At 40.2% G+C, this 27,361-nt stretch overlaps 1 protein-coding gene across 3 annotated transcripts; it reads right to left on the bottom strand.

Moving 5' to 3' along the window:
* Window positions 1–27,361, bottom strand: rapgef3 (Rap guanine nucleotide exchange factor (GEF) 3). Of its 3 annotated transcripts, none has more exons than XM_075475210.1 (28): window positions 27,107–27,361; window positions 24,646–24,731; window positions 18,082–18,126; window positions 12,568–12,674; window positions 12,369–12,490; window positions 11,752–11,929; window positions 11,512–11,596; window positions 11,046–11,106; window positions 10,603–10,679; window positions 10,366–10,512; window positions 10,099–10,205; window positions 7,459–7,547; window positions 7,274–7,352; window positions 6,970–7,120; window positions 6,775–6,857; window positions 6,657–6,687; window positions 6,430–6,505; window positions 6,070–6,207; window positions 5,262–5,359; window positions 4,702–4,827; window positions 4,326–4,507; window positions 2,537–2,627; window positions 2,387–2,437; window positions 2,180–2,267; window positions 2,020–2,084; window positions 1,820–1,874; window positions 1,591–1,662; window positions 1–702 (listed from the first exon to the last, which is right to left on the bottom strand). In XM_075475210.1, exons 2-28 carry the CDS (start codon window positions 24,706–24,708, stop codon window positions 584–586), a joined length of 2,586 nt encoding a protein of 861 aa, XP_075331325.1. In that variant the 5' UTR covers window positions 24,709–24,731; window positions 27,107–27,361; the 3' UTR covers window positions 1–583. The 3 variants fall into 3 exon arrangements, with proteins under 3 accessions (XP_075331325.1, XP_075331326.1, XP_075331324.1); XM_075475211.1 differs by lacking the exon at window positions 27,107–27,361 and adding an exon at window positions 25,391–25,552; XM_075475209.1 differs by lacking the exons at window positions 24,646–24,731; window positions 27,107–27,361 and adding an exon at window positions 22,822–23,202.

A 27,361-nucleotide genomic window follows, 5' to 3' on the forward strand; every position in this document is an offset into this window, starting at 1 on the left:
TAACTGGGAAAATAATTTATTTAGAAAAAATGAAAACACAGTATGAAATTATGTGCATGTCAGTTAAAGGCCTTGCTGTCAACACGATACAACATATTACTTTTAAAGGGAGAACGAAAGTGCACAAAAGCGCTAATTTAAGTGGTTATTTGTGGCACAGATTTGTAACGTGCTGGCTCCTACACAGAGAGCAGTATACAACATGTCATATAAAAAGAATTTTGACACCAGAGAAATGAACACTTTGCTGTACATGTTGTTACATTGCCTTTTTTTGTGGTGATGTAAGCCTTGTTGGATTAAAATGTGTCCCAAGAGTCCTGTGCACACAGTCAGATTCAGCATTGGAGGTTATTACTGTGCATGCTGCCCATTTTCACTCTCAATGCTGTGCAGTGCAGAAAGCTTCACTGTGACTGTCCAAGCTCCTTGAATTACAGTGGATTTCCATGGCACTTTATGCCTCCAGAGGCCCATCTTATTCAGGCGAGTGTGAAGGTTTTTGTTCATCCAGCTGCAATTGGTTCTTTGCCTCTGATTTTATTATAGTTTTCCAGTCTCTCTATATTTGCAGGCTGATGTTCTAGCACTCTATTGTTCTTGATAGCTGCGTTAGCTTCCGCTGGTTGTCAATCACCTTCAGGCTTTGAATGTAGTGTCGGATGTTGCTGGGACTCCGCAAAGGGAGGGCATGGTCTGAGTCTGAATGAGAGGAGGTAATCATGTTTGACAAAGCACACTTTAGTGTTTGCACTTGCAAATCAGAAAGAGTAACATAGTATAAAGGCTGTGGAGAAGCTAATTAGCATAAAACAACTCAAAATCTTTGCTATAATATGACATGCCTGTAAATGACATTGCAGATGTACACTGGGGGAAAAGAAAGGACAACCTTTTTTATTTCCTAACGTCTATATGCTGGGACAAAATAAAAAAATCATCTGGTCCTTAGCAGGTCTTGTAGAAAACATCAAATGAGCAACATAAAATTTGATATTATATTGTGTCATCACATAGTTAAGAAAAAATAAGTTAAAATGTGGAAGTAGAGTCTACCCTCACTGTTTTCATAGGAATAAAAGGGTAAATAGCAGTAAGGAGCATCTAATCAAATTCACATGATTAATTAATTGAATTAAGAATTCCATCAGTCTGGGAAGGGTTATAAGGCCATTTCCGAACTTTTTTGACTCCATCATTCTACAGTGAGAAAGATTCAAGGCAGTTCTTCCCAGGAGTGGACGTCTTGGTAAGTTCAACCCAATGTCAGATGATGGAACGTTCTGAGAAATTACGTCTCAGACTCAACAGGCCTTAAGTTGGCATGTTAAATGTTAAAGTTCACGACTGTACAATTCGTCTGCAGTTCTTAAATGAATAATGGCATGGTTAAATATGTCATGTTGTGAGGTCTGAGGTCGTATAACCAAACTTTAAGACCTAAATACATATATATATAAAAATATAAAAATCTATATATTTATAAAAATACAAATCTAAATATATATATATATATATTAAAAATGATATCCTCATGTTTAAAACCTTAGAAAAAGGGTGCACTTTCTTTTTCACCCGTCTTTAACTTACATGTAGATAAACGAGAAGCAGGCCCTTCCAGAAACATCCGATCAGCCAAGCCCCTCTGTGGAGACGAAGGCACTGCAGAGGAGACGGGCAATATTATTTACTGCATGTATCACTCGAAAACACAAATGTGACTTAATCAATGTACTGCAACATCCACATTGCATCATCTGACCTCTGAGGGGATATCCATACTAAAGCTTGTTGTGGGCAGTTAAATTGGATCACTTACCGTATGGTTGGCTTCTGCATCCTCGTACAATTTTCACTGTCTTGGCAAGCATTCGCTATAACACGAGAAGAAAAGGAGATATTGTAAGTCAAATGTTTACTTACATAGTACAAAGTGTGTTTTACAGTCTGACAGAGTCTGTAAAAAACATAATCAAGCAAATACCCTAAAAAAAAAAAAAAAAAAAGATCCAACCATACCATCTTCTCAAAATTGACCAATTTGTCGATGTAGTTTGGGTTTCCCTCATGGATGAATGTCATGTCTAGGTACACACACAAACAGAAACAGTAAGTGTCCTGATGATTTAATCCAAGATGTCTATATATTCATGATCAACTGATTGCTGCTGTCTGTTACCTTTCAGCAGCAGAGGCATGAAGGGGATGTAAGGAGGACTGAGTTTAGCAACAGCCAGTCTGTAGGCCCTGTGGTTGCGTGAAGGGTCCTAACAGAACCGGAACATTTTTTGTTAGTACACAAATCTAATAGAAGATAAGTTGCCTTTCAATGTGAAGAAGAAGAAGAAGACAAAAGCACATCATATACAACGAGGGTGTGGCTTACCATCAATCTCTCATACGCACAGTAGACCCTTTTTGTCTTGCTTGGTATTCTCTGTATAATACAGACAAAAGTCACACAAGTCATTTCCAAAAGACTTGTCAAATAAATGTGACACAACATTCATTGTCATTGTGACTGTTGCATTCTCACCTCCCAGGTCTTGTAAAGCCTGTGCACTGCACTGTTGCTTAACGCAAACATCACAGCAAAAAATGAATTGAGATTCTTCTGCTCTTTTAATCTGCAACAGAGAGAACATGCGGCTGTGAGCAGCTGGGTTTGTGACTGACTAAATGCTGTTATTGAAGTGGTGCTGAATCGTTAAGTCAAGGGATCATCAGTGTTGTTGAAATCAACCCTACAGGGAACATGAATGTTTATCAAATTCCAAGGCAAGAAAACCACTCCTTGTTGAGATGTTACACTTAAAAACCACAAATGTCAACCTGTCAGATGTCAACTGGTGCCAAAAGTCGCATGATGAACAAAGACATTGGGAATCATTTTTTGAGGACCAAAAGTCTCTTCACTTTCTCTCTTCAGTCTCTATAAATTTTCACAAGTTCATAGTTTTCTGTAGACAAAATATTCCAGATTAACCATCACTTCAAGCCTCATTCTCATGGGTCCATTGATATTTGAACTAACCCTCAAAAAATAAAATAAAATATAGTAAAATAAGTAATAAGGTGTAGTGATTTGGGTTTCATCATGTTAAATGATTAAATTGAGATAATTTATCGTTAAAAACAGAGCTAATTTTGATTGCCAGCAACACATTTCCAACAAGAGCACCTAAAAAGCAAAACACCCAGCAAAGGGTGATGCTGTATTTCTCAATGATAATTCCAATTTGAATTAGTGATTTGGACCTAAACTTGATGGATTCTTGGTTTGCCAATGCCCCAAAATTTCCACCAAGTTTTCCGCTTGGTAGTTTCTGTATGATCTCTTTAACTAGACAAATGTCACTGATCCCATATCTGATTCATGCTAGCCTTGGTGAAGGAAAGAATGTTGGGACATGGGCAAGAAAGTCTGGAAGGGTCTAAATCGTCTAAACCTGGTGTAACGTCTCACAAACAATTAAGTTAATTGGCAATGGGTTAGTAAAATAATTGGGAAGAAAAAGAGCCTCCAAAATAGGCTGAGATATGGAAAGCATCAGAGAAATAATGGAATTTCGGAGTATAATCTGATGCAGAAATGGTGCCACCTTGGTCTTAAGACCACTCATGATGGACTGAGGTGACGTGGTGAACTGTGCTCAGGTCTGGTCAATCAGAATTTTTCAGTTCAACAGCCTTGATGGCAACAGGGTGTTTTAGTACGCTTATGATGAGAAACTTTCATATCCATTGATGCTGAATATTGTACACGGGTTTTAGAGCAAACATATGCTGCTATACAGATGATGCCTTTTGTCAGAGGAAAATGATTGATTGATTTTTGTTGCAACTCAATCCCAAACCACTTTCCTGTTTCCTATATCCTGACAGCAAGGCCCAATAGTGAAGCATTTGGGTGCTAAACTGTTCTGCCTGCAATTAAGACATGTCAACAATTTGAGCAACTGAAATTCTATATCAAGTAAAAATAGGGAAACATGGGCAACACAGTGTTAAGCACAAGCCTGTTTTTTAAGCTTTTTTTTTAATGTGTTGCTGGCATCAACGTCATTATGATCGTGAATTTGTAATTACTAACTTACTAAATAACATTACGAAGCTTGGACATTTGATATGACTTTGCTCGATAAAATAGTAGATATATATTTATGGTTTACATTAGTACAAAACAAATGGATTGTTCTTTTGTTGACATTTAATTCATTATGAGGTTTTCTGAAACAAGATTGTAAGAATTTGATGGTAATTCTCAAAGGGGCTGAGATATTTCTATCAGAAATGCCAAACAGTTTATTTTATCTGACACTTACACTGAAGCGATTTTGATGAACTTCTTTAGCAAGATGGCCCGTTTCACCAGGTCTTCACAGAGGCACAGCTCCGTCACCACCCAGTGCTGCACTTCATTGAAGCGACGGACAAACCGCTCCAGGTTAGCTGTGATGGCACCTGGGAATTTATGACGCCCAAATATGTAGTACACAAGTTCCACCTGCAGTGATAGGAACAATGATTCATAACCACTGACATGAAATGAAAATACAGTGAAAACAAGATTTGGAAGTCACAGATTGAACAGCGTTTACAGGCTACACAACATAGCACTGTAATCAAAATTCACTGTAAAAAAAAAGGGACCAGATCATCTGAAGGCCGATGTAAGATTTTTCATAACTGCAAAGTTACCTCATGCATGGCAGTGAATAGTTCCCAGTCATAGTTGGTGAGCTCATTGGCGATGTCTTTAGAGCTCATCTGCTCAAGGACATCAGTTGTTCCTTGCTCTGGGCCCTGCTGTTCTTTCAGGGGCCTCTGGAAGACAAACAGCAGAGTTATATGCCCAGTTGAGTCGAACTACAGCTCAACTTGATCATTTAACTGAACCATCATCATTGTAACAGTATACATGCACGGGAGTGGAAACAAATTATTGATTGAGCTATATCCATGACAACAATGCTGTGGACTTTGTGAGAAAATACTGACATTCTGACGGTTTTTAACTTTCATGTACATGTAAGTATATCCGAATAGCTCTGTCAAACTAACATGTTTACATTCATTTTAAAGTCTGATTTTGGTCAGATAAACGTGGTAAGTGTCATGTTATTGGGCGAATAGATACAGGGAGTGAAAGATAATCAGTAAGCGAATGTTTCAAAGTGTGTGTTTCTTGGCTTTTCTCTAAAGAAAATACAATGTATGTATGTAAAAAAAAAAATGTAAAGAAGGCGCCCGATTCTCACCAGTTGTTCCACTTCTCTGCTTGTGCAAATGAAAAGCCTCTCGTTGAGGCCTAGGGCAGTGTAGAATGCCGTTGCATCCAGCTTTAACTGAGCTCTTTCTGTGTGCATTTACAGAAAATAATCAAAAAATAGTGTTCAGCACAATGAAACGACAAAGAGCAGAAGACAATTTATAAAAATGAGTCAAGTTACAACTGAATAAAGTAAATGATTGATTATGCTTAAATATTTTTTAATTAAAAAAAAGAGCATTTTACAGAAACTGACTGAATGTATTAAAAAAAATTCAGCTATCAGCCACAACATTGGAAACCTATGAACGGTACTGTGAGTAACACTGCTCATCTTGTTACAAAGTGGTGTTCTGCTGGGAAAACCTGCATCTTGGCATTCATATGGATGCCACACTTAACACCTATGTAAACATTGTTGGAGACAAATCCTCCATCTGCTGCCGCTCTCCTAGAGTTGCTGCCTCAACTAGCAGGATAGCAATGGCCTCAATTACTGCTTTGGAATGGCTCAAAGAGCACAAAAGAGTCTGAGGTATTCACCCAGCCTCCAAACACTAATCTAATGGGATCTGATGGCAGAACCCATCACATTTGTATCAACTGGGCCCAAAGATTCGATTACTAACATCCCAGTATCAGACACTCCAGGAGACCCTCATACCCCTGACACCACTCTTTTGGTGGAAAAAAGGAGACCTGGTCACTATTAACCAAGTGGTCATAATGTTATGGCTGATTGATGTATCTGCTATGCAACCTAGAAAAATAAGATATATCCTGAAAATGAGGCCTACCTCCTGTGGAGTTCATTTTGACCAGCACGTGATCGCCGCCAGGTTTGACTATTGCTGCCATCACATCCTGTACAGATGTGTTGACGGGCAGCATCAGAGTGAGAGGTTTGTTGTCTGGCCTGTAGATCTCATACAACACTGAAGCAGGGACAGAGGCCAAAATGTTAGGAAATGCTGATTTGATGGTTGATGACATGATTTACGATGTGTCATCCAAAGACACGCTTGGCATGTAGTGTGAGGTAATTACTTAGCATTGTCATATATATAGTTTCATATAGAGATTTAAATAAGCTACATATAAGTATCCCTGGTGTGTTTGATTGATTAGATTTGCCTGTTTTAGAGTCTGAGCCTTACCTTTGTCCTGTGCTCTGATTGGCTGTAACCTTCCCAGTGGCTCCTCACAGTGTGAAAACCAATCAAATTGCTGGCTCTGGTAAAGGTAAAATAAATGACAGTGAAAACTCACCAATGACCACAGCCATGATATTAAGACCATTTTCTCAGTAAAATCTATTTTTGACATAATATTCTGTTATCCCAAAAATTTTTTTCTTCAAACGCAAACACAATCTGAGGCTCACCCTACTCAGTGACTGGTATCCATTCTCCAGCCTGTTAAGTTATCAAAAAGAAAGACTCATTAGAAAGTATGGCACAGTCTGACCTAAATATTGTGCAGAAATAGAGGAGGATATTTACACTCTTGTTCTCCTCCTCTCCCTAAATTGGTCTCTCAGAATGCTGGACAAACGGTAATCAGCTGCCACGTCCTTTTTCATTCTCTGTTTCAGCCCAAACATAGAAATAATTAAAAAAACAAACAATACAAAAATAAAAAAATTAAAATCTCTTAGAATTTAGTTAAATTAATTGGATATGAGCCTGATATCCCACCTCCAAAAAGTCCGAAGCAACAGGGTCTTCTTTCAGCAGAAGACCAAATAGTGCCACCCACTGGCCAATCAGCTTCACTACCTTCTGTTTGGCGTTCAGAATATAGGCAGCCTTCTCCTGCTCTGAGCCCTCAGAGAGTTCTGCCTGATAGGTGCAATGGTAGTTAAGGGTATAACATGAAAAACTGTGTTTTATGTTATCCATTTAAATAGTAAACATCATCATCCTCATCATCATCAAACAGCATTATACTGATCGTCAGTATCAGCAAAACTTTTATCAGTATTAAAGCGCCACAGGATATTGGTGCTGTAGAGCAGGACACAGCTGACTGGATGGCATGAAGACTTTGTGAGTGAGGAGAAAGTCGCTCACGCAGGGATCTGCAGGAAGACAAACATCAAAAACACACAACTGATCAAGCTGGCAAGGTCTGTACACCCTGTATCAATTACAATAAAACAAGAAAAGGTGTCTGCAGGCTCCCACCTATTGGATCACTTCCATTGGAGTCCAGTTTAAGTGTTTCCAGGAGGTGCTCCAAGATTTTTTCAGGTGTTCCCGACATAACTGTGTATCTGCATGGTGCAGAGTAGGACGGAGAGGAAAGCGTGGAGGTTAATTTTTTTTTTTCATTATTATTTGCTTGGTGTTCTGCATGTGTGCATGTAGTACATTTTTACATTTATAATAGAAGTTTGTGTGCTTATACATTTGTAGCATGTGGTGAGTTAAAACAAATGAACAAAACAGAGACTCTGTCACACTGTAGAACACTTTTGTTTGGTGCGTGAGCATGGTACTATTAGCTAATTACCCCTAAAATCAAACTGCAGCAAACAACTCTCTCTGTAAATTCACTCAGTAAATGGGTAAAAACTATGACACCTGTCTTGCTGTGCATATTTGTATCATAAATCTGCGTATGTCTTGAGTGATAAACTCGCTTAAAAAGAAGAAGCAGGACCTGGCCCTTGATGCAGCCATTGCTTTGCTTGTCCAGTTAACGGCATTTAAAGCACTCTGCATGTAATAAAACACATCTGATAGAGTGATGGCGTTCCGTCTGTTTCAGATCATAGCTCACTCTTGGATTAAAATGCCTTGTCCCTTAATTCAATTCAATTCATTTTTATTTATATAGCGCCAAATACAACAAATGTCATCTCAAGGCACTTAGATAATAAAGTCCAATTCAAGCCAATTGGAATTCAATTAATTGTAATCATAATTATTCATAAAATAATCCAATTCGTTCATATAGAGCCAATTCAAAAACAATTTCCTAGCTAAGGAAACCAACAGATTGCACATGGGTCATTCCGCCAAAAGTTGTGGAATCTGGGTGACACAAATCTCCTGAAATCTATGAAATCTCCATACAAAATGTAACCTTCTAAATAGCAACAATTATATTTTAAATTTGCTGAATAAACATCGGGTAGATTTCATAAATTCTTAAGATATTTTTGATATATTAAATGCCAACAATAGAATGTAATCTAGTAATTGAATTATCAATCAACAACACAAATATTGTTTACATCACAAATCGAGCACACTCATGCAGGGACATCACTGCTGTTATCATTGGTGTTACAATAAAGAGAAAGAAGACGAGTGACTCTGACATGAATGACAAATTGGAGAAAGAAAATACAATTTCACAATATGGCTGCCATGTGTCAGATCACATGTCTTCAGCTATTTCAAAATGATTGATTTATTCAACAAAATCAGTTTTTCTGTTCCAACTTTCCTTCAGTAACATCCTCGATCTGGGAACAACATCAGTCAGCTCACTATCTAAAATATAAGTGTTTTATTTCTAACACCAATAAAGTCATTTAATGTTGTGCATTTAATATTATATATATTGTTTCTTATTGTTGAATTTGATTGATTTAGGAGAAAACACTTTTTCAGCATATGAGTCTACTTCTGTATGCTGTTTGATGAAATGCAATAAACAATTCCCTGCAACTTCAGATTTCTTTCTAAAATAAAACTCTGTGGTATTGTTGTGTGAACTGAAAGGATTCTTTTTCCTGGGAGAAGAAGTGTCAGTGCTTCCCACTGTTATCCTTATGCTGTTTTTTTTTACACCAGCTGATCACTGCTTCCTAGCGAAGTCTATAACAGCATGAAGGGATGCCATTACATGTATCCTTCAGGCTGTGTTGGACTACAGTTTCTGATAATCAAAGCTCTCTGAGATTACACTAGTTTATCATTTTAAAAGCGACTAATTGATTGAAAAAAAAAAAAAAAAGGATCTCATCTCTTTTTGTCCGCGAGTAGTCGCTGTCTGTATCAGAGTCTCCATGTTAGACACTGCTTTATGGGGACTTTTGTTTCTGTAAAAACAAAGTCTGCTGTGTCCATCCTTGTGGCCTCTACCACCGCACTCTCAGTGAAAATTAGCACGTGCACCTGGATGTTGTGTTCCCATTGCTGCTGTGCTGAGCGGGAGCCGATTAATACCTGCGACAACTGCAGTCATTTTACACGGAACTGAATGGCAATGAAACACTTTCACATTGCACTCAAAAGTCAAATTTTAGTGGGCGTTAGTGGGTCAAGAGAGCTCCAGAGACCCACATGTGGTATCGACGTCATAATTAACTAAATTTGAAGGCTCCTTGTCTTGTTATATCAGACCCAAAACTGAAATTCTCACTGGGCTCTTTGGCAAAAAAAAAATAAAATCACACATGGAGTTTCTTTGATAGGATGAAGAGAACAGAACACTGTAGGTGTGCAAGTGAAGCAAGAAACGAAGAAAATGAGTGACCCAGATGAGAGGTAACAGTCAATTTATCTCACTTTTATCTTAGCTAGAATGATTCAAGACTTTTAAAGTGATTCAACGGGTCATTCAGCATCTTATGTTTAAGTCTTTCTATTTTCTGAATATCAGCTAACACCTCAGAAATAAAGTTTCTTTTTTTTTTTTTTACCAAAAAAATATGTTTAATTGTCCCACTTTGTTTCATGATGCTGGCAGTATTTAATCTATTATCATGATTCACTATGTGCCAGCACCCTGGTGAAATGTATTAATAATTATGCACTTGCTTGAGAAGTGACTGTTGTATTATGTCAGATGTGAGTGCTTGAAATTCTCACTTGCTGTTGGTTCCTGCTCCTCCTTGCCCCACTGATTCGTCACTCTTCTCCAACACCAGAACAGTCTTTCCATGCTCCTCCAGTCGCACTGTATTAGCCTCCACATCCTGAGGGACAGAATATTTTAGCACTGGGAACCCGACCTACAGCTGCACCACTGTCAAATGTGTCCCATCTGTATGTGCACATCAATTCTACACTCTTTTATTTCTGACATCTGACTCAGAGGTCATGGTGCTACGCTTAGAATGAGGACATCAGACAAACCTTGAGGATCCGAATGAAATCCTGTTTATCGACACGGAGGAAATGACAGTTATCTTCTCTCAGGATGATGGTGGCAGCGCGAGGGGCATCATTCAGCAGAGCAAGCTGCCCAAAGTCCTCACCCTCATGCAGAGTGGTTACAAGACCCTGTGCGAACACAGTACTTTCAGCATTACATTAAAAAAATGGCAGTTAGTAAGATTTGTTTGATTACTTGAAACTGGTATATGGTTTTACCTTCCCATGTGTGATCACATTCACAGAGCCTTTCCAGATGATGTACCAGGAGGTGCCTTTATCCCCCTGACTGAACACTACATCACATAAAAGACATTCAACATCAGTCATCTCCACACGTCTCTGTGAATGAATAATCTTATCAGTCCTGCTAACAGGGCACTTTTCTGTGATGTGCTGCATTAACTTCAGAAGGGCAGTGTAAAAAATAATGACACCAAGATATGATGACTTTATTGTTTTCAGTAAAGAAACAAATAAATCAAGATGCACAGTGTTTTAAGTTTCCAAACATTATTACTGATCAAACATGTGAAAGGAGTGTTGCATCGATTCAGTGGACTTTATGGAGGGGCTCAGCTGTCCAATGAAACCGTGTGTGTCTCTGTGCATGTGGTAACACTCTTTAGGAGTTCAAACATCAGCAAAGCTGTAACACTCACACACTGTCCCGGCCTTGGCATGTGATTCAAAGACCAGCACTGCAGCCAGCTCCTTCCGCACCTACAAACACAACAGGGGGAAAAATAAGACTGAGCAGCACCGGATAACTCCTGTATTATACTCCCGAGGTTTGATCGTCTCAAAGTATATAAAAGAAAAAGAAAAACAAAGTCAACAGGATGCACAATTTGGATGATTTTCTAGTTGAAAGTTATTTTGATGAATTAATAGCAGTTGTGGCGTAACTTTTATTTCTGTGTCTGCAAACTTAAAAACACAAACCTTTTATCAAGACCTAAGGAAATTACTTAACTTGTTAAAAAAAAAGGAAGATTATATCATATGAACATTATATGCTCCCTTTAAAAGCAAGACTTATTTTTAAAAATTGTATGCCATGTGATTGATCTGCTAAAGAAACATGATTCCAATGAGAGCCAGGAGAGATATATGATAGTGACTGACCGAGGTGGAGAGATGAGCAGCAGCCTTCACATGGAGCAGCTCTTCATAGATGACCTCAAGGTCTTCAGCACTTCTCTGACTGGGGCTGAATTAAAGAGAAGACAAGTTGTTTAATGAGCCACACAAACGGATGAAAAATGATCAAGACTGTCTCCTTTGAATTGTTATATGAACACACATGGGAAAAATAAGTTGTACTATATACATTTGAGCAGTTCAACAGTAACTAAACAAACGTACCATTTGCGTAGAATCATAGTGAGCAGAGCATCTGGACCCAGCTGAGACAACAAGGACAGAGCTTCCTGCAGCTCGTCCTCCGAGTCCTTCTCATTTGCGATATGGTTCAAGCCAAACTGGGAGTCCTGGAAGCGGTAGAACTGGGTGTCCTTGTCGTGGAAGTTCAACTCGTGTTTCACTGGACAGGGAAACAGAAATTTGGTTTCCATACTGGTGCCTCGTAAAACCTCAGATAAATGGAAATAAGTGCAAATTCATTCCAAGTGATTCCTTCCATTTGATGATGAAGGATTTTTATCCTGATTGGAGTGGTCTCTACCAGGAAGACAGCGCCTCGTCCAAGAAGCATAAGTAGTTGGTGAACTCTTGACTAAGTGAGAACACATCGCAAAAGAGATGCAGTGACGGACTTGACCGCTACATTTCAAGCTATTAAAATACTTCTGGGCAATTTTTGAGAGCAGCCGCAGACATTACCATCAGAATATATTAAAGTTACCATATATGACAGGATCTGTTGGTGGAATAATTCTTCAACAGTTTATGCAAATGCCTGAACTCTTGATGAATATTATCTCAAAAAGACATCCTTAAAAATTCCGCTCTTCAGCTCTTACCATGAATAAGGATTCCTTCATCCACCAAGACCTGCCACATCCCGACGGCCTGACTTCTTGATTGGAGGCATTCGTTCTGTTTCATGAGCCACTCAACAAGTTCTTTACCAGAGCAGCATTGTCTGTGAGATAAATTTGACATGTTAACTTGCATGTAGTTTGCGGGCACGGGCATGTTAAAAGATGAAAGGAATCACACCTGTATGTTTTCAGGTGATGCTTTCTGTCCCGGATCAGGCCAGCGTTCCTATCGATCATAAAGCTGTACACTGATCTTGCTGCCTTCACAACACGATCTGAAAGAAACTGAACAAACATGAAAAATAAGGTTAAACTATTAAGAGTGTTTAATGTTGTGTGCCCTTTCAAACCCGTTAGCAAAAGCACACTTCTCATTGCAGCTCCCCACAGCATGGAGATCATGTGTACATCAACAGCGAGAGTGGAGATTTCTGTGGGTGTCGGAGTGTGATGTAGTGTGTGTGTGGGTTGCAAGGAGGTGAGAATGCGTTAAAAATGGCAGTGTGAAACTCTCCCACACCTCGCTGAGTTCCCAGCCTCAACAACTCGCTCTGTGGCTGCCACATTGCAATAGCAACCTTTCACTTTCTGATCACCCACAACGTAGTTTCTTTGAACTGGTGCTTCCCTCCCTCCTTTTCAGCCCCAGGCACACACACACACACACACACACACACACACACACACACACACACACACACACACACACACACACACACACACACACACACACACACACAGAGGTGTGTTTGTTTCCATTCCTTAAGAACACTTACTCAAAGCATTACTATAACTTGCTCAACCCTACTTCAACCTGGCTGTGCACTAGACCAAGTCATCCCCTGACTAAAATGTAACAGTCGCCTTTATGGGGACTTGTGATTTGTTCTGAAAAGAGAGGCAAGTCTCTACAATGTCAGTGTGTGAACAGATTTAGGTCACCACAACATGATTAAAACAAGTGTAAACACCCAACTCACTGTTGTCTGGTTTAAAATCCTGAAAGACATCAGACAATGGTGCAAACCTGTCAGCCACTCATGCAGCGGCAGAGCTCATGTAAAAATAAATGTGCTCGGTTTGTGGCTCGGTAATACAGTTGCCCTATTTCAGGTCTTTTCACGCTTGACGCGCAGCTTATATTTGAAATACTAGTATCACCCACCAATATCTAAAGTCTTAATGACAGAGAGTTAAAGAAACTTTAAATTTTGCTCCCCCCTCTTTGACTCCCCCTCAGACACCTCCTGCGTATCTTGTGATTACACGAGTGACTCAGACGGTTCCCTGTTTGTGTTTTGAATTTTCCCTCAAGACGTTGTTGTTTGCCCAAGGTTGTGGTCTTGAGATGCACATGAAACCAAAACACAGAAAATGTCCTATATTCTCTTGATGAGGGGCGTTTAAAGAAGCAAGCGACAGAACCTCCCTCAACCCTTTCGCCTCTTCTGGTCTCCTGAACCTCCCTCAGGATGGAAAAACACCTACTGACCTTTTCCTTCCCTCCTGACCCCATGCCTTGATGACGTAAGCACATTGCTCATTCGTCTGGACAGAGGTCATACCACATGTCCATTTGGTCCAAATTTATAGGGGGCAACAAATTATAATCCAAAAACTATGATTGATTACTGAGGGTAACCCTACAGTGCATGGTTCAACCCATCATCCTCACACCGGCTTTTTCCCAGACCTGACATCAGTGGAATTAATGTGTCCTGAGGCGTCTGCTGAACCCCCACGGCTGTCTGGAAGTCACCAGTATTCCCAGGGGCCCATTTTCCCCTGGGACTCCCATGGTCACATTCTTAAGCATGTCAGCTCCAAAACTTATTTTCTTGATGAGGCCATTTTCCATTACCTACGCAAGTCCTTGCAAAAATAACATCCAAAGCCATATATCACTGAGGGGGACTGTTTCTTTCCTGCTAAAGCTGACAATCATATAAACATGCAGATAGCGGAATTGTTTGTTTTATGGGATATTTTCTGCATATGCAATGTACTCCACTACAGGTCGTCTGCGTGTAGTAGATAGTCTCCGTGTAGGCCTCCCCATCATGTTATCTAGGGGCTATAATCCACAGACAATTGTTCCACATGAGTCAAATTACAAAGCAAACATTTTTCCCACAGGTGCGCCAGTCAACATCACAAAGTGCAGAGAAATACACACTCAGCCTGTGTGTGCAGGAGCAGCTCTGATGTATGGGCTATCTGTAATTGTTGGACAGGTAGCCATAACCTATTTTATGACCGGTCTATTCTGCTGTCTGTGTAATTTTACAGTCAAGAGTATATTTGAAAAGCACCTTTGGAGCAACAAGGTTAAACAATGCTCAACTTCATGTTGGTTTACACTTAAATTGTTAAACACGTATTATCTTTATCTGTGTCCCCGAATAGCCACACCCATTTTTTTGCAGGTCAAGTGCCAGAACAGCTGTTCTGCAGCCTGCACAGTTTGCTCAGACACTTTTTGGCACAAGTCAGTCGCATAGAAGAGAGTTGTAACTGTCTTCATCACGTCACAATTGCATTATATATTCTGTTCTTACCTCAATAGTTTCTATCAGATCTTGGCACAGACTTCACACTTTATTGGAACTGGAGCCTAGAAATCTGTGGTATAACTTAATGCCTTTGTGTTGTCGAGTGGAATGGTGATGAGTACAGTTATCCACTCTGTGTCTCCTCTGTAGGCGAGACGGTTCTTTGTGTCTTACACCCTCTCTGACCTTAGTGGGATGTGCTGTGTGAGAGGCAGCCTGAGAGGAACACTGCGTGAGTAAACAGCAGCTTAATGCAGCTCCGTAAGTTGACTTTCTCCCCTCTATCTTTGAGAGAAAAATGCAGGACCACACTTCTGAAGGCAACACTTCCACCCTGCAATAGACCACAAGTGTGGGTAATGCGCAATTCCAGGCCTGAGGTAACATCAACCTGCAGATATTTAAAGTTGTCTCAGAACAGAACTTTGTGGAGTTATATGGGAACAGAAACCTACTGTACCTTTCACCAGCAGAACAGAACCACATTAGACAAAGATGAAGGTGTACAAATCATCCTACAGTAAGAGATTACAGACATGTAGCTGCTTGAAACAAGTCGTACACTTGCTTCACTAATGAAAAATATAGTTAAGAAATGCATCTAAAGGTATGAGCACTATCAGCTTATTAAAAAACGACTGATCTTGTGCAGTGTTGTAATAAAATATGAAGCTAATTAGTAACTTTTGGGATTGCTCAGCAACCGAACAAAGCAAAACTGGCTTCCTGCAGACAGCTACTCTCTCAGCTCACTGCTTATTTTAAGAACGAAGGAAGAAAAGGGAAATCCACATGGGCATTGAGTATTTGGGAGCTGAAAGATGCTCTTGCCCTCTCCTGTCAGAGGGAGACGATTGAACCTAAACAGGAGTCACTTTCCACGTCAACCCATTTTATCACTGTTTTTAAAGGTTCTTTCCTTGGCACGGTGTTGAAGAATTTGAGATAAAGCAGCACAAGAGGCCTGGGCAGGGTGAGGTAGGGGTAGGGAGGGTGGGGAGGGTCAATCAACTGTACCTTAGAGTGCCCTTTAGACTTCTTATGACTGCCCTGAAAGGAATGTGTCTTTTAAGACATGCTTGAGTAGTAATGCAGGATATTATTACGACAAAAGACCAAGTTCAGCAGTTTCAGAGGATGCAAGCGCTGCAAGTCTAGATGTTACCAGAGGTCAGTGAAGCTCAAAGCCAGCAGGACACAGAGGACTTCAAAGGCTAGTGGTCAGCTTAATGGTGAAAGGACGACTGTCTATCTAAGAGAAGGGTGTTAAATGAAAGATATAAAGAGTATGACTTTACTAATTGCTAATCAATAATTCCCGTAGTATACATGACTGGAGCTCCCCCTTCTTTCTAGCCTTTAAAGTGTTCTTGATCAATAGTTCCCCAGGCTTTCTTAAGGTCTTTCAAAGATTTTATTTGGACATTTGCTGCTTTTTCACTCATTTTTGGTCCAGTCTTTGTACCTGACCATTTTCAGAGAACTGTGTGTGTTTTTTTCCCCCTAGTCTTTGTTAAGCCACTTAAAGGATAAGACCGGTTTTTTGACATTGGGCCCTTGATTTCACATTATAACATGATGTTCTACTCACCCCTGCTTGTTGTTGAACATTTGGAGCTGTTCCGAAGATATTCGAGAGGCGTCTGGCTGCTCTCTTGAGATATTCGGCCATGAAACGGTTTCCTATGGGCAAGCTTATACAGGCACAAACTATGCTGTTTATAATTTATTAATTACTGTACATTAGCACTGATAACGTGGAGGTGCGTCGCTTACTTAAAAAAATCCGGGTTACTGTAATTTTGATTTTTTTGTCGTAAAGTGGGTGTTACTGACGTCCTCTTCGTGCTACTGCCACAGACAGCCCACAGACCTGCTGCCTATTTATTCATTCGGCTAAAATTCAAAATTAGTAACCCGGATTTTTTTAAGTAAGCGACGCACCTCCACGTTATCAGTGCTAGTGTACAGTAATTAATAAATTATAAACAGCATAGTTTGTGCCTGTATAAGCTTGCCCATAGGAAACCGTTTCATGGCCGAATATCTCAAGAGAGCAGCCAGACGCCTCGCGAATATCTTCGGAACAGCTCCAAATGTTCAACAACACGCAGGGGTGAGTAGAACATCATGTTATAATGTGAAATCAAGGGCCCAATGTCAAAAAACCGGTCTTATCCTTTAACTCCAACAATGTCAACAATAATGCAGTTTGACAGACTTATAATTTCATTTTTGCACTTGGTGATTCCCAAAGAGCCTGAAAAAACAAACAAACAAACAAAAAGAAACGGGTGTATCTCAGCACGGTGTGCAGTGTGTCTTTAAAGTGAAAAAAAATGTGTCAAACCCAGAAAAATCTCTACAACAGAAGAACAGTCTGAAAAGTATGTGCTTAAGAAAACGTGAAAAATCCACCAAAGACCCAACTCAGGACCTGAGAGATGCAGGTGACCCTTCAATTGATCCACCTTCTGTTTGCTGAAGCCCCATCAGAAATGGTCTCAATGGAAGAGTGACTGCATTAAAGGCAGCCAAGGTCTAAAGAAGAGCTTTAGAATGTTCTTAAAAATCCTGGAGAACTATTCCTGATGACTGCTTAAAGATGTTACAAGGAAGCTTGTCTAAGGGGGTTCAGGTTGTATTGAGAAATAAAGGTGGTCCAGTATTATACCAAATGCTGATACTGAATCGGCTGCTTTTAGCTAATCCAAGATCCAGATTTCCTTCTTGAGCTGATGATGCCTTTTTCCGTTGCAGCCCTAACAATCTGGGACAGCTTCCCACTCCAAATCAGCTTGTCCTCCTCAGTACCAGAGTTTCAATCTGTTTGCACACGTTTCAATTAGTCACTGCACCCATTTCGCTGGCAATGATATAGAAATGAGGGGTGGCTCTCGACTTTTGCACAGTACCGTAAGAGAAAATGATAAAAGCTAAAAGAAAATCAGGTTTTTAATCTGCAGAAACTTATTACAGCAGATAGTCCAAACTTGCTTAAAAGATTAAGCTTCAAACCCCACTCCCCTGAAAGTGAGACTTTTTGTCTGTTCGGCAGGATTTTAAAAACAACGGTGAGGAACATTGAATTACTCCTGGCATATGGGGTGATGTACCCAAAACATGTCTTGCATACACACCTGCTTCATAGTGTCCTTTGAATTCACAGCCTCTGGCAGCGGAGTCTGTAAGAAACAGAAAGAAATGCTTTATTCCCACTGAGGCATTTCCTCATATCCACTGTAAAACCTCTGAAATAAAACAGATAAATGACTTTGGAGCAGCATTCCACAGAAACCAGCTGGACTGGTTGATTGCAGTCTTGCCATGGTTGCACCAAATAAACAAACATAATGAAGCTAGACTGTGCAGATAGAGGTAATTATGACTTTATTTTCAGTGGGATATGGGTCAGCATTTTGTTCTCATTGTCTCCATCATGGAGTGGGAGGGTGACAAGTGTGTGTAATCAAGTGTGTGGAAAGAGCCTACAGCCAGTTGCTTCACATTTTCTTGCTTTAAACTATGAACCATCTTTTTTTAAGAAAAGGCTTTTCGCAAAGCCAATCATTTAAAGGGGAAATTAACTGCACCAGGTAGATCAAGTTGGTCATGTTTTTCTCTGTAGACTGATGCACTCAAGAGTCACATCATCCCAAACTTAAACCTGCCACCATGTACAGACATAGTTCTATGTCTGTACTTTGGCCTAAGTAGGACTTCCGTTTTGTTGCTCGGTTTTTATGTTTTTATGACCATCTTGCAACTGCTACTGTGTATATGTATTCCCACGGTAACTGTTTACAGTTAATTAAATTCATGGGCTATAACTATGATGTAATATTTCTCTTCAGATTGGGTAGATTTCAGTGCTCTATCTGAACCTACACAAAAAGAAGGAAAAACTTAGAAATGGAGACCCCCTTTAACTACATATTTACTCAATAGGTTAGCAGTGGGAGTTTGTCTGTGTTGTGTTAGTGGATTACATGAACATGCTAGCCTGGCTGACGTGTCCACAATCTCGATGAGATGGTGGTCTGGGAACTTGGTGTGCATTTTCTCGTATTTGAGGCGTGGTTTACGAATGCCTAGAGCCGTTTATTGGGCGCTACGAATGTCTATCAAATGACGTCAGGTTCTTCCCATGCTGCTTTGCCCGCGATTCATAGCCAATTGTATCACTTATACCAGATGACGACAGAAATTCGACGAGGAAGAAGAAAAAAATGGAAAATAAAAGTAAACTTGCGCTCTAAGCTACTTAAATTGACAACAAAGTAGGCCTATATGCTATATTCTACATGAATTTTTATGTTGTAGAGTTGTGAATTTATTTTAATAATGGAGAAATTGAGCAGCCTTGCTTTGTTGTCTACAGTAGTAGATCAACCCTCATCTTACTTTGAAGCTCCCAGCTCCCAGAAGTGACGTCAACGAAGCTTTAGCAGCAGAAAAGCTATCAGGCTTGTGTTGATGATAATAATAAACTCCTGAACTATGTACAAACTTCCAAATGCATCGTTTTGTGAGTACAGACCATATTTGTACAACTGTAGAAGTTTGGTGTCATGACATGTGATTTTAGTGTGGTAATTTTGGAGATACTGCCAGGGGCCGTTAGCGCTTGTACTAAGCTATTCGGGATAACTCGGTAACTCAGCTGATGTTCAGCCAATATCGGAAAAACTTCGGGTGGGCTACTTGGCTGGATGTCACGGTTCAAATGACCCTAGGGTGAATCTACTCCGAAACACTTTCTAAGGCTGCATTGAACGGTAACGTTGTGTCCGCTGTCATGTTGAATTAACGCTCTACAAGCTTCGGTGTAGCGCATAGACGTCGTCGTCGTCTTGCTGCCCCCCCCCCCCCCGTTCTGTGATTGGTTCCCAAACTCTAGCAAAAATAAGGGCGGTGGTTTCCAGGCTGACTTTGCAGTGAGAATGAAATCGAGCGCAAAGCAGCATGGGAATTCCCAGGCTATGAACATGCAGGAAAAAATGCTAAATATGCAAAGCAATCACATGGCACTGCTCACACTGACACATACAGGAGCTGACGGCATCTTTCAAAAAGTTGTGATAAAGTCTTCACGTCACTGATATACATCTGTGTCTCTGTTCCTGCAGCCTGACTTAATGGTATGTTTTGTCTGGCCTGCAGTGCAGCCAGCTACATCACATGATCATGGAGTGAACGGCAGATTGTTTTAACTTCTCAATAGAAAGACTTAACTTCTTCTATCAAGGCTGGATGAGTGATTAACTTTAAAGCTGCAGTCGGCAAGTTTTCAAAATTACGAGTCTAAAGTCGGAAAATTCGAACTGATACAACTCTCAGGTCCCTCCCCCAACCTCTACCAAGCTCCGAATCGCCCCCCAAACCCCTCCCCCTCTGTGGACGAGGTTGTGCACGTGAGTTCACACCAGTGTGAGCGCACACAAGCTGGGGCAGACTCACGCTCAGCAGCGTGTGCACAAGCTGTGATTGACAGGTAGGATTCCTCCACCCTAACTTGATTGGTTAAAAACAGCCGGGAGCGCTCGGTTTTTGCAAGCATGATTACAGGGAGCTACAGATTTCGTTATTTTTCCTAAACAGCCTATTTAATATTCTACTTCCAGAATCCCATGACAGTTCAAGCTAATATGACTAAAAAAAAGTTGCCGACTGCCGCTTTAAGAAAAGTCTAGATCAGGATGTTGTCTTATTATGATTTTGATGACTAATGACTAATTTGTATCAGTGATGGCTCAAGCAAATGTGTGTCAGAAGAGAGCAAAAATGTGGAGACACCAGAATCCTTTCAGGTTATCAGGGAGGCACAATTTGGAGGATTCACGTATGCGAGTGAGGTATTTTATTCTGGTGACAGGAGGATTGCTGCTACAGTATGGTTTCCCCTTATGGGGATCAGGTTGTGTTTTAGGGGCTATTTAATTAGAAAACAAACCTCTGTGTCTTTCAGTGGTACTGAGCCTGAAACAGTATGTATGCAGTTATAGCTCCAGGTCATTCAGGCCCAAGCCCATTGCACTGCTTTAGCGCCAGTGCAAACAATGTTCTCATAGAAAGATAATCCTGCCTATGATGCCAAATCAGTGCATTTATTCATTTCAGAAATGTATATAAGTTAAATTTCTTAACTAAAATGATCCTATTGTGTAGAAGTACTTATTTGTGTAGCCTTGTGGAAGTTGTGTAAGTTATTATGTGTTAGTTGACCTAAATAAGCACAAAATAATTGGTTTACTGTAGGTTTCAGGCATCAAACTGTACACGCCAGAGACTACATTATTTCCTGTTTCTCTTAATCTTTTAAAGTCCTTTCTTAAAATTTGACATTGGTTATTGCTTGGTAAAAATAGCAATGCAGTCTGGAGATTTATGGTTGTCACTAGCTCACTGATACTTAAGCATCAAGTAAATTTAGAACCTAAGCCTTTCAACTCTGCCCTGTGTCTTCCTGTGACCTGGAAACAAGGACCTCCCTCTTTGCACATTCTTCTACACACTCCTCTGTAAACTGAGCAGGGGAGTAGCAGGGAAGGTGAACAATAAACAATACACTATTTATAACACAACTTTAATAAGAAAAACTTTGTGCTTCATTACCTTCCTGTGTCCCCACGCTGGAGCTGCTAACACAATAGAAAAATCTGCTCCAGTCTACTTGGAAGCGTTCTTGAAATTTCAGCAAACTGCTGTTTTGGGGGGGACGTGAATTGTGTCACAGTAGAGGTGGGAAGGAGCAGTAGATAGTTTACTCAGTACATAGCAAGAGTTTGTTATATTTTGGACGAATACAGCACGCTATAGGAGCACGTTACTGCTGTAGCTAGCTGAGGTGGAGCTGATTTTTTTTGTCCAGGATTAAAGTTCCTGTAATTTAATTTTGAGTTGTATCAATACTTGAAAGACTTGTTATCTAGTGAGAAATGACATTGCTAACATAACATAACATTACATACAACATGCCAAACATAACATAAAAAAGCTTGGTATAGAATAGTAGGTATGAGTAGTTGAAAGTTTATTTAACGTTATCAAAATACTCCAAGGGAAAGGTCCTCTTTTGAGAGGCCTGAAACATGTCATTTTCAGTCAACAAGTACTTTTTTATCAAAACAACATAATTATCAAGATAAGTGGATATAAGTTTCCTGCTGACTGAAACGTTTGTAGACTAATCATCTCAAGTCTACTTGTGTGTTTTGAATAATATTAAAAAAAGCATTGTATTTCAAAAGATCCTCATATTCTCTTATTTTGTGCAAAAAAAATTTAAATCCAAAATCTTGATTCTATGAAGTAGCCATTGGCTGTTGCTGTGTAGGAGAAACATTTCCCTAAAATGTAGAAGTGCGATCCTATACTTCAAAACTCAGCCTTCCTTCGCACAACACTGAGACACTTGATGAGTTTTCACCACTTCTCTAACAAGACTTCATTCTTACATAAGCACACTTTGATGAATAGCTACTTTCATGTGCTCTTATTTATTGTCTTCACCTCTCTTGACACACAGACGTTTTGCACCCCCTCAGCACATACATGTGACAAAAAATCGGGAATTTGCACACTAAGTTATGGTTATTGTCCTCTGGAGGCTGATCAACATCAGAGTCATGTCAAATGTTTGCAGAAAGCACGTGACATCTTGGTGATCTTTTATTTTTAAAGATTTACACGGTCACTTTATGCATTACATAAGTTTATCTTCGCATCAAGAAACCAGACACAGTAATTCGCCTCTCTTTCTCTCCCCATCATCATATTAGCGATGCACCGTAGCGTTTATTAATTCGTGTTTATGCTCTGTAAACCACACGGCAGTTAGCCTATTTCCCTGAAATCTGTTAAACATTAAGGCAGCATACCCAGCTGACGCCTCGGATGGTCGGTGTCTCCTCTGAGTGGCGGTCTGGGAACACTCGGTAAATGTGACTCCGAAACAGATGCATCTTGTATCAGATCAAAACAAGCGACGAACAAGTTTCCCAGTCAGAGGATCCGCGCAGGTCCTCGGCACGTCCAGGCATTATTCACGCTACAGTAGATCGCCCGCTCATTACGCACAGGAGCCCCTCAACACGGCGACATTAGGACTCGCTCAGGACTCCGCATGTTGTCCCTCAGATCCAGACGGGATCCCGTTTGCCGTCCCTACATCACAAAACTCCGACCTCGCTGAAAGTGCCTGCCTCAGTGAGGAAGGGCTGTGCTACGTTCAACCATCCCTTGAAGGCAGCACAGGCGCACTTTGTTGCTGACTTGCGTGTTTGCGCACTTAAGCAAAGAACCGCATCAGCGACACGGCCTCCTCTGGCAGTTTTACAACCTAATTATCGGTGTCTGATTTATCCGTCGTGGCACAAGCTATTTGGTGTGAATGCTGGCAGGTGCACATTCTACATTTGTCATTTACTGTTAATCTGACATGCAATGTCGGTGACCATATAGCAAAGAGTATGGAAGTTTCTCTGTGCCATCAGAGTTTGAATACGAATTTCTAATATCGAATTTTTACAGCATCAAAATCAGACTCTGAATTTGAAAAACCAAAAGTGGAAAAAAAAATTAAACTTCCAAAAATTCAGTGGAAAAAAATTCAACTTCCAAAAATTCTGTGGAAAAAAATTCAACTTCAAAAAATTCTGTGGAAAAAAATTCAACTTCAAAAAATTCTGTGGAAAAAAATTCAACTTCAAAAAATTCAGTTGTAGAACCAGACTTAACATCCGGGTAAACAGGGAGAAGCAATCGATCCTTGTCTCAATTCATCCAACGGCAGCCAACAAAGTTACGCTCCATTGGACAGATCAGCCACGTCCACCAACGCGGGTGATGGTGCTTCGGTGAGTGAGTTTACTTTATTTGCCATTTGTGTTAATAAAATTGAGTAATAGATATTACTCAATATCTATTGAGCTGATCTGATGAATTGAGACAGGGATCGATTGCTTCTCCCTGTTTACCCGGCTGTTGAGTCTGGTTCTTTTTCCACTGAATTTTTGGAAGTTGAATTTTTTTTCCACTGAATTTTTTTTTTCCACTGTTGGTTTTTCAAATTCAGAGTCTGATTTTGATGCTGTAAAAATTCGATATTAGAAATTCGTATTCAAACTCTGATGGCACAGAAAAACTTCCATAAAAGATCTTCAAAAGTGACAATAAGGACTGAACTGCACGAGCGATTTAAAAAAAAAAAAATACAGAGAAAATACTGACAGTAAGACAGTTCGAGGCTTCTCACCCAAATAGAACAGACTCATGGGACTGTAAACCACTTGTTCACGCTGAGTTTCACAAGACTCTATCAAGGGTATGAAAGGAAGCACAGTGTACAGACAATGTGAGGTTTAGTTTGTACAGTTCAGAAGAAAGCGGCAGAACTCTGCATGCACACTTATCAGGTTGCCCAGCTGTCTGGCTCTACCGGGTCTGCAGAGGCTCAGATAAACCACTTCAAGGGCAGAAAGCAGTTGAAGTTGGGGTACAGCACCTAAGGTATCTCATTAGTACTTTCCCCTCCCCGCAGTTCTCATTCTTAGTCTGTCCTCAGGTGTTTGTCTTTTGCACAGGTGTTAAACTGTTACATTCTCATTATGGGTTTGTGGAGTCATAAAACCCTTCCCCCATATGGTCTCTCCTCTTTATTTGCCTCTGGCCTTTGTGTTGCACAACAGAGGAACATGACTTACTTCACCGATGTCTGATGTACGCCGTCTTGACGGAGAACAGAAAGATTTGACCAAGTTCTCCATGGAGGAGATGGCTTGAAGAGTATCTGAGGAACAGAAGAGCCTGTGTCATAACTTGTTTATTTATTGGTAAAGAAGAAAAATGCTGTGTCATGCCTCCCCCATTATCAGCAATCAGAACGAGCAAAACAGACAGATGTAAATCTACAAAAGGGACCACTCAATTTAAACCTTATTTTCCATTTATCACCAGACTGAGTTGGATCGCGATCAGCTGTGTCCTGCAGGCTATTATGCAAGTACTGTTTAAATCCCAGCTATTGTTTCAGTGCAGGGCTGTCCTTCCTGCACTGACCTCAGTGTCATTGGGCTTGCCAAGGCTTTCCACAAGACACACAAGAACATCCATTCTGCGCAGCTTTCCATCTGTGGGTTTGGTTGTTCCTCCAGCTGTGAAGATGTAGGAGGGTAGTGTATTGAAACCATCTCTTGTGTATGTTACTAAAACTGCCGCACCTGTTGCTCACCTCCGCTGTTTTTTTTTTTCTCCCATAGAGCCGTATTCCATTAGTGTGTGGCGAGTGAATGATGGATTCAAAAGCCTAAAGAAATCATTTTGCTTAGAATAACAACCTCCCTTCATTTCAGTTACGTAATAGAAGGCTAATTGTTCTCCCTGCAGTTTGAAACATACAGTTGTTAGTTTATACTCCAGTTGTTAGGGGGGGAAAAAGTAACTTCTTACCAGGTTTACACTTCTGTCATAAGGGTGCCTCGGAAGCAATCTCAAAAGCCAGTATAAAAATAAATTACAGAATGAAATCAAACCAAACTAAACAGGAAATACAGTTTCCGTGTAGTGGAAAAGTTCCCTGTGCTCTCAGTAAACTGTGTGCCTCTGTCTCTAAATGCCCGACAGGGACTGATGTCACATTAAGAATGTTCACAATGAAGTAATCCAGTTTTACTTCTTATGACCGACTGAGGGTGAACACAATAGTTTAGTTGATAAGAAAAGGCATATTGCTACAGTTTGATGGTATCTGACAGAGTGACTGTCTAGATTGTCTTCTGTGAACAGCAACACATACCTGAGAAAAATAAAGTGCTTGTTTCAAGTGATTCATGTTTTGCAAGCAACGTAAAAGCCATAAACTCTGAGCCATGCTAAAAGCAGCAATCGCCCTTCTTTTGAGGCTAATCTGGCCTGGATAGAGATAATCTCAGGATACATTGATGAAAGCCTGAAAATTCAGGGGTGGTAATTGCTTTGCAGCCCTGGGATTGAAATTAAAGCTCATTAACTCTGCTGCAGGTTCGGGTGACCTTATTTTAGGCTCAGAGTGTACCACATAAAAAAAAAACGTACATCAGAAAGTCCCACAAGAGGCTGATTTCAGGCTCCTGACACCTTGAACTCTTCAGTAACACAAGGTCAAAGATACTTTGCCTTGCATAAAAATTGTCCCTTAAGCTGCACCTTTTTTGAAAATAAATGGCTCCCTCTATTGAGAACTCAAACTTCCTGCATATGAAAAAGAAAGAATTAATGAATTCGCACAAGCCATGTGATTTACAAGTCCTGAGAATGTGCTAAATGATTTATCTGTTGACACATTTTTCCTTTTCTTTGCATCGAGCACAAAAAGACAGCGCGTATAACTGAAATCTTAAGTTTGAGTCGTGGCCTTTTATATAATTACATTTTATTACACTGAGAAACTAACTACATTGTTCAGTGTGGTGTCTAAGCTCATGTCAATTTTTCTCTCTTTCTCTTTCTGTATTTATTTTTGCGTGTGTGTGTTTCTATTTAGATCCTTCGGGAATGGGAGTGGGATTTCCTGCAACACATCTACGCCCATGGAATGTACTTTGCCAACTGTCTTTGTTGTGCTTGTCTAGCGTTTTGTTCAGACACACACATATAGACACACTCTCACACGTACACCTTTTCCTTCCTTTCTCCTGACCACTTAGCAGTAACAGGGAAATACATATTTGATCTGTTTGACCTCATGGTCAAATGAGGATTGAAGCAGAACGTGAAGCCAGCATTAGCAAAGGTATTAAAACTGATGGAGTCCATAATGTCCCGGCACCTTATGTTTGGCAGCCATGTTCTCTCACATCTTCTCACGTGTCGCATAGGCACATGTATATATTCAGTAAATATATTCAGGTGTAAAAGATACACTGCACCGAAGAGCTGTAAATCAGTCTTTACAAAAAGTTTTTGCTTTGTGTTGAGCTTTGGAACAGCTTTGATGGAAAGTCACTGCAATATTTAAAAAAAAAAAAAAAGCTCTTAAAATCCGGTCAGTCATACACAAATTTTTAATTTCCATAGTTTAGCAAATTATGGGTAAAACATGTCCTTTTCGCCGAATATTAATATAACAGTACAATAAAGAAAATTATAAGTCAGTCACATATTTCGATCAGTGAATCGGGGACTCACCACTGGCGTCCTGTTGTCAGTTCAGTGGCTTCAACAGTTGTTGGTTTTCAGCTTTCCTTTTCCTGCCTTTGGTTCTTTCATATGTCTGAAGATGATTTCTCAGTCTGGCCCGTCTATGCGAGTCGTACGGGAGTGTTAGTGGACACCGCTTCCTGTGTCTTTCTGATTGGTCATGAAGTGAGTGCCTGAGGACATGGGCTGAGTACAGCACTGTCACACAGCAGTGTGTGTAAGTGTGTGAACACGGTATCAGAA

This window comes from Odontesthes bonariensis, chromosome 10 (genome assembly GCF_027942865.1).
Source record: "Odontesthes bonariensis isolate fOdoBon6 chromosome 10, fOdoBon6.hap1, whole genome shotgun sequence".
NCBI lineage: Eukaryota > Metazoa > Chordata > Actinopteri > Atheriniformes > Atherinopsidae > Odontesthes > Odontesthes bonariensis.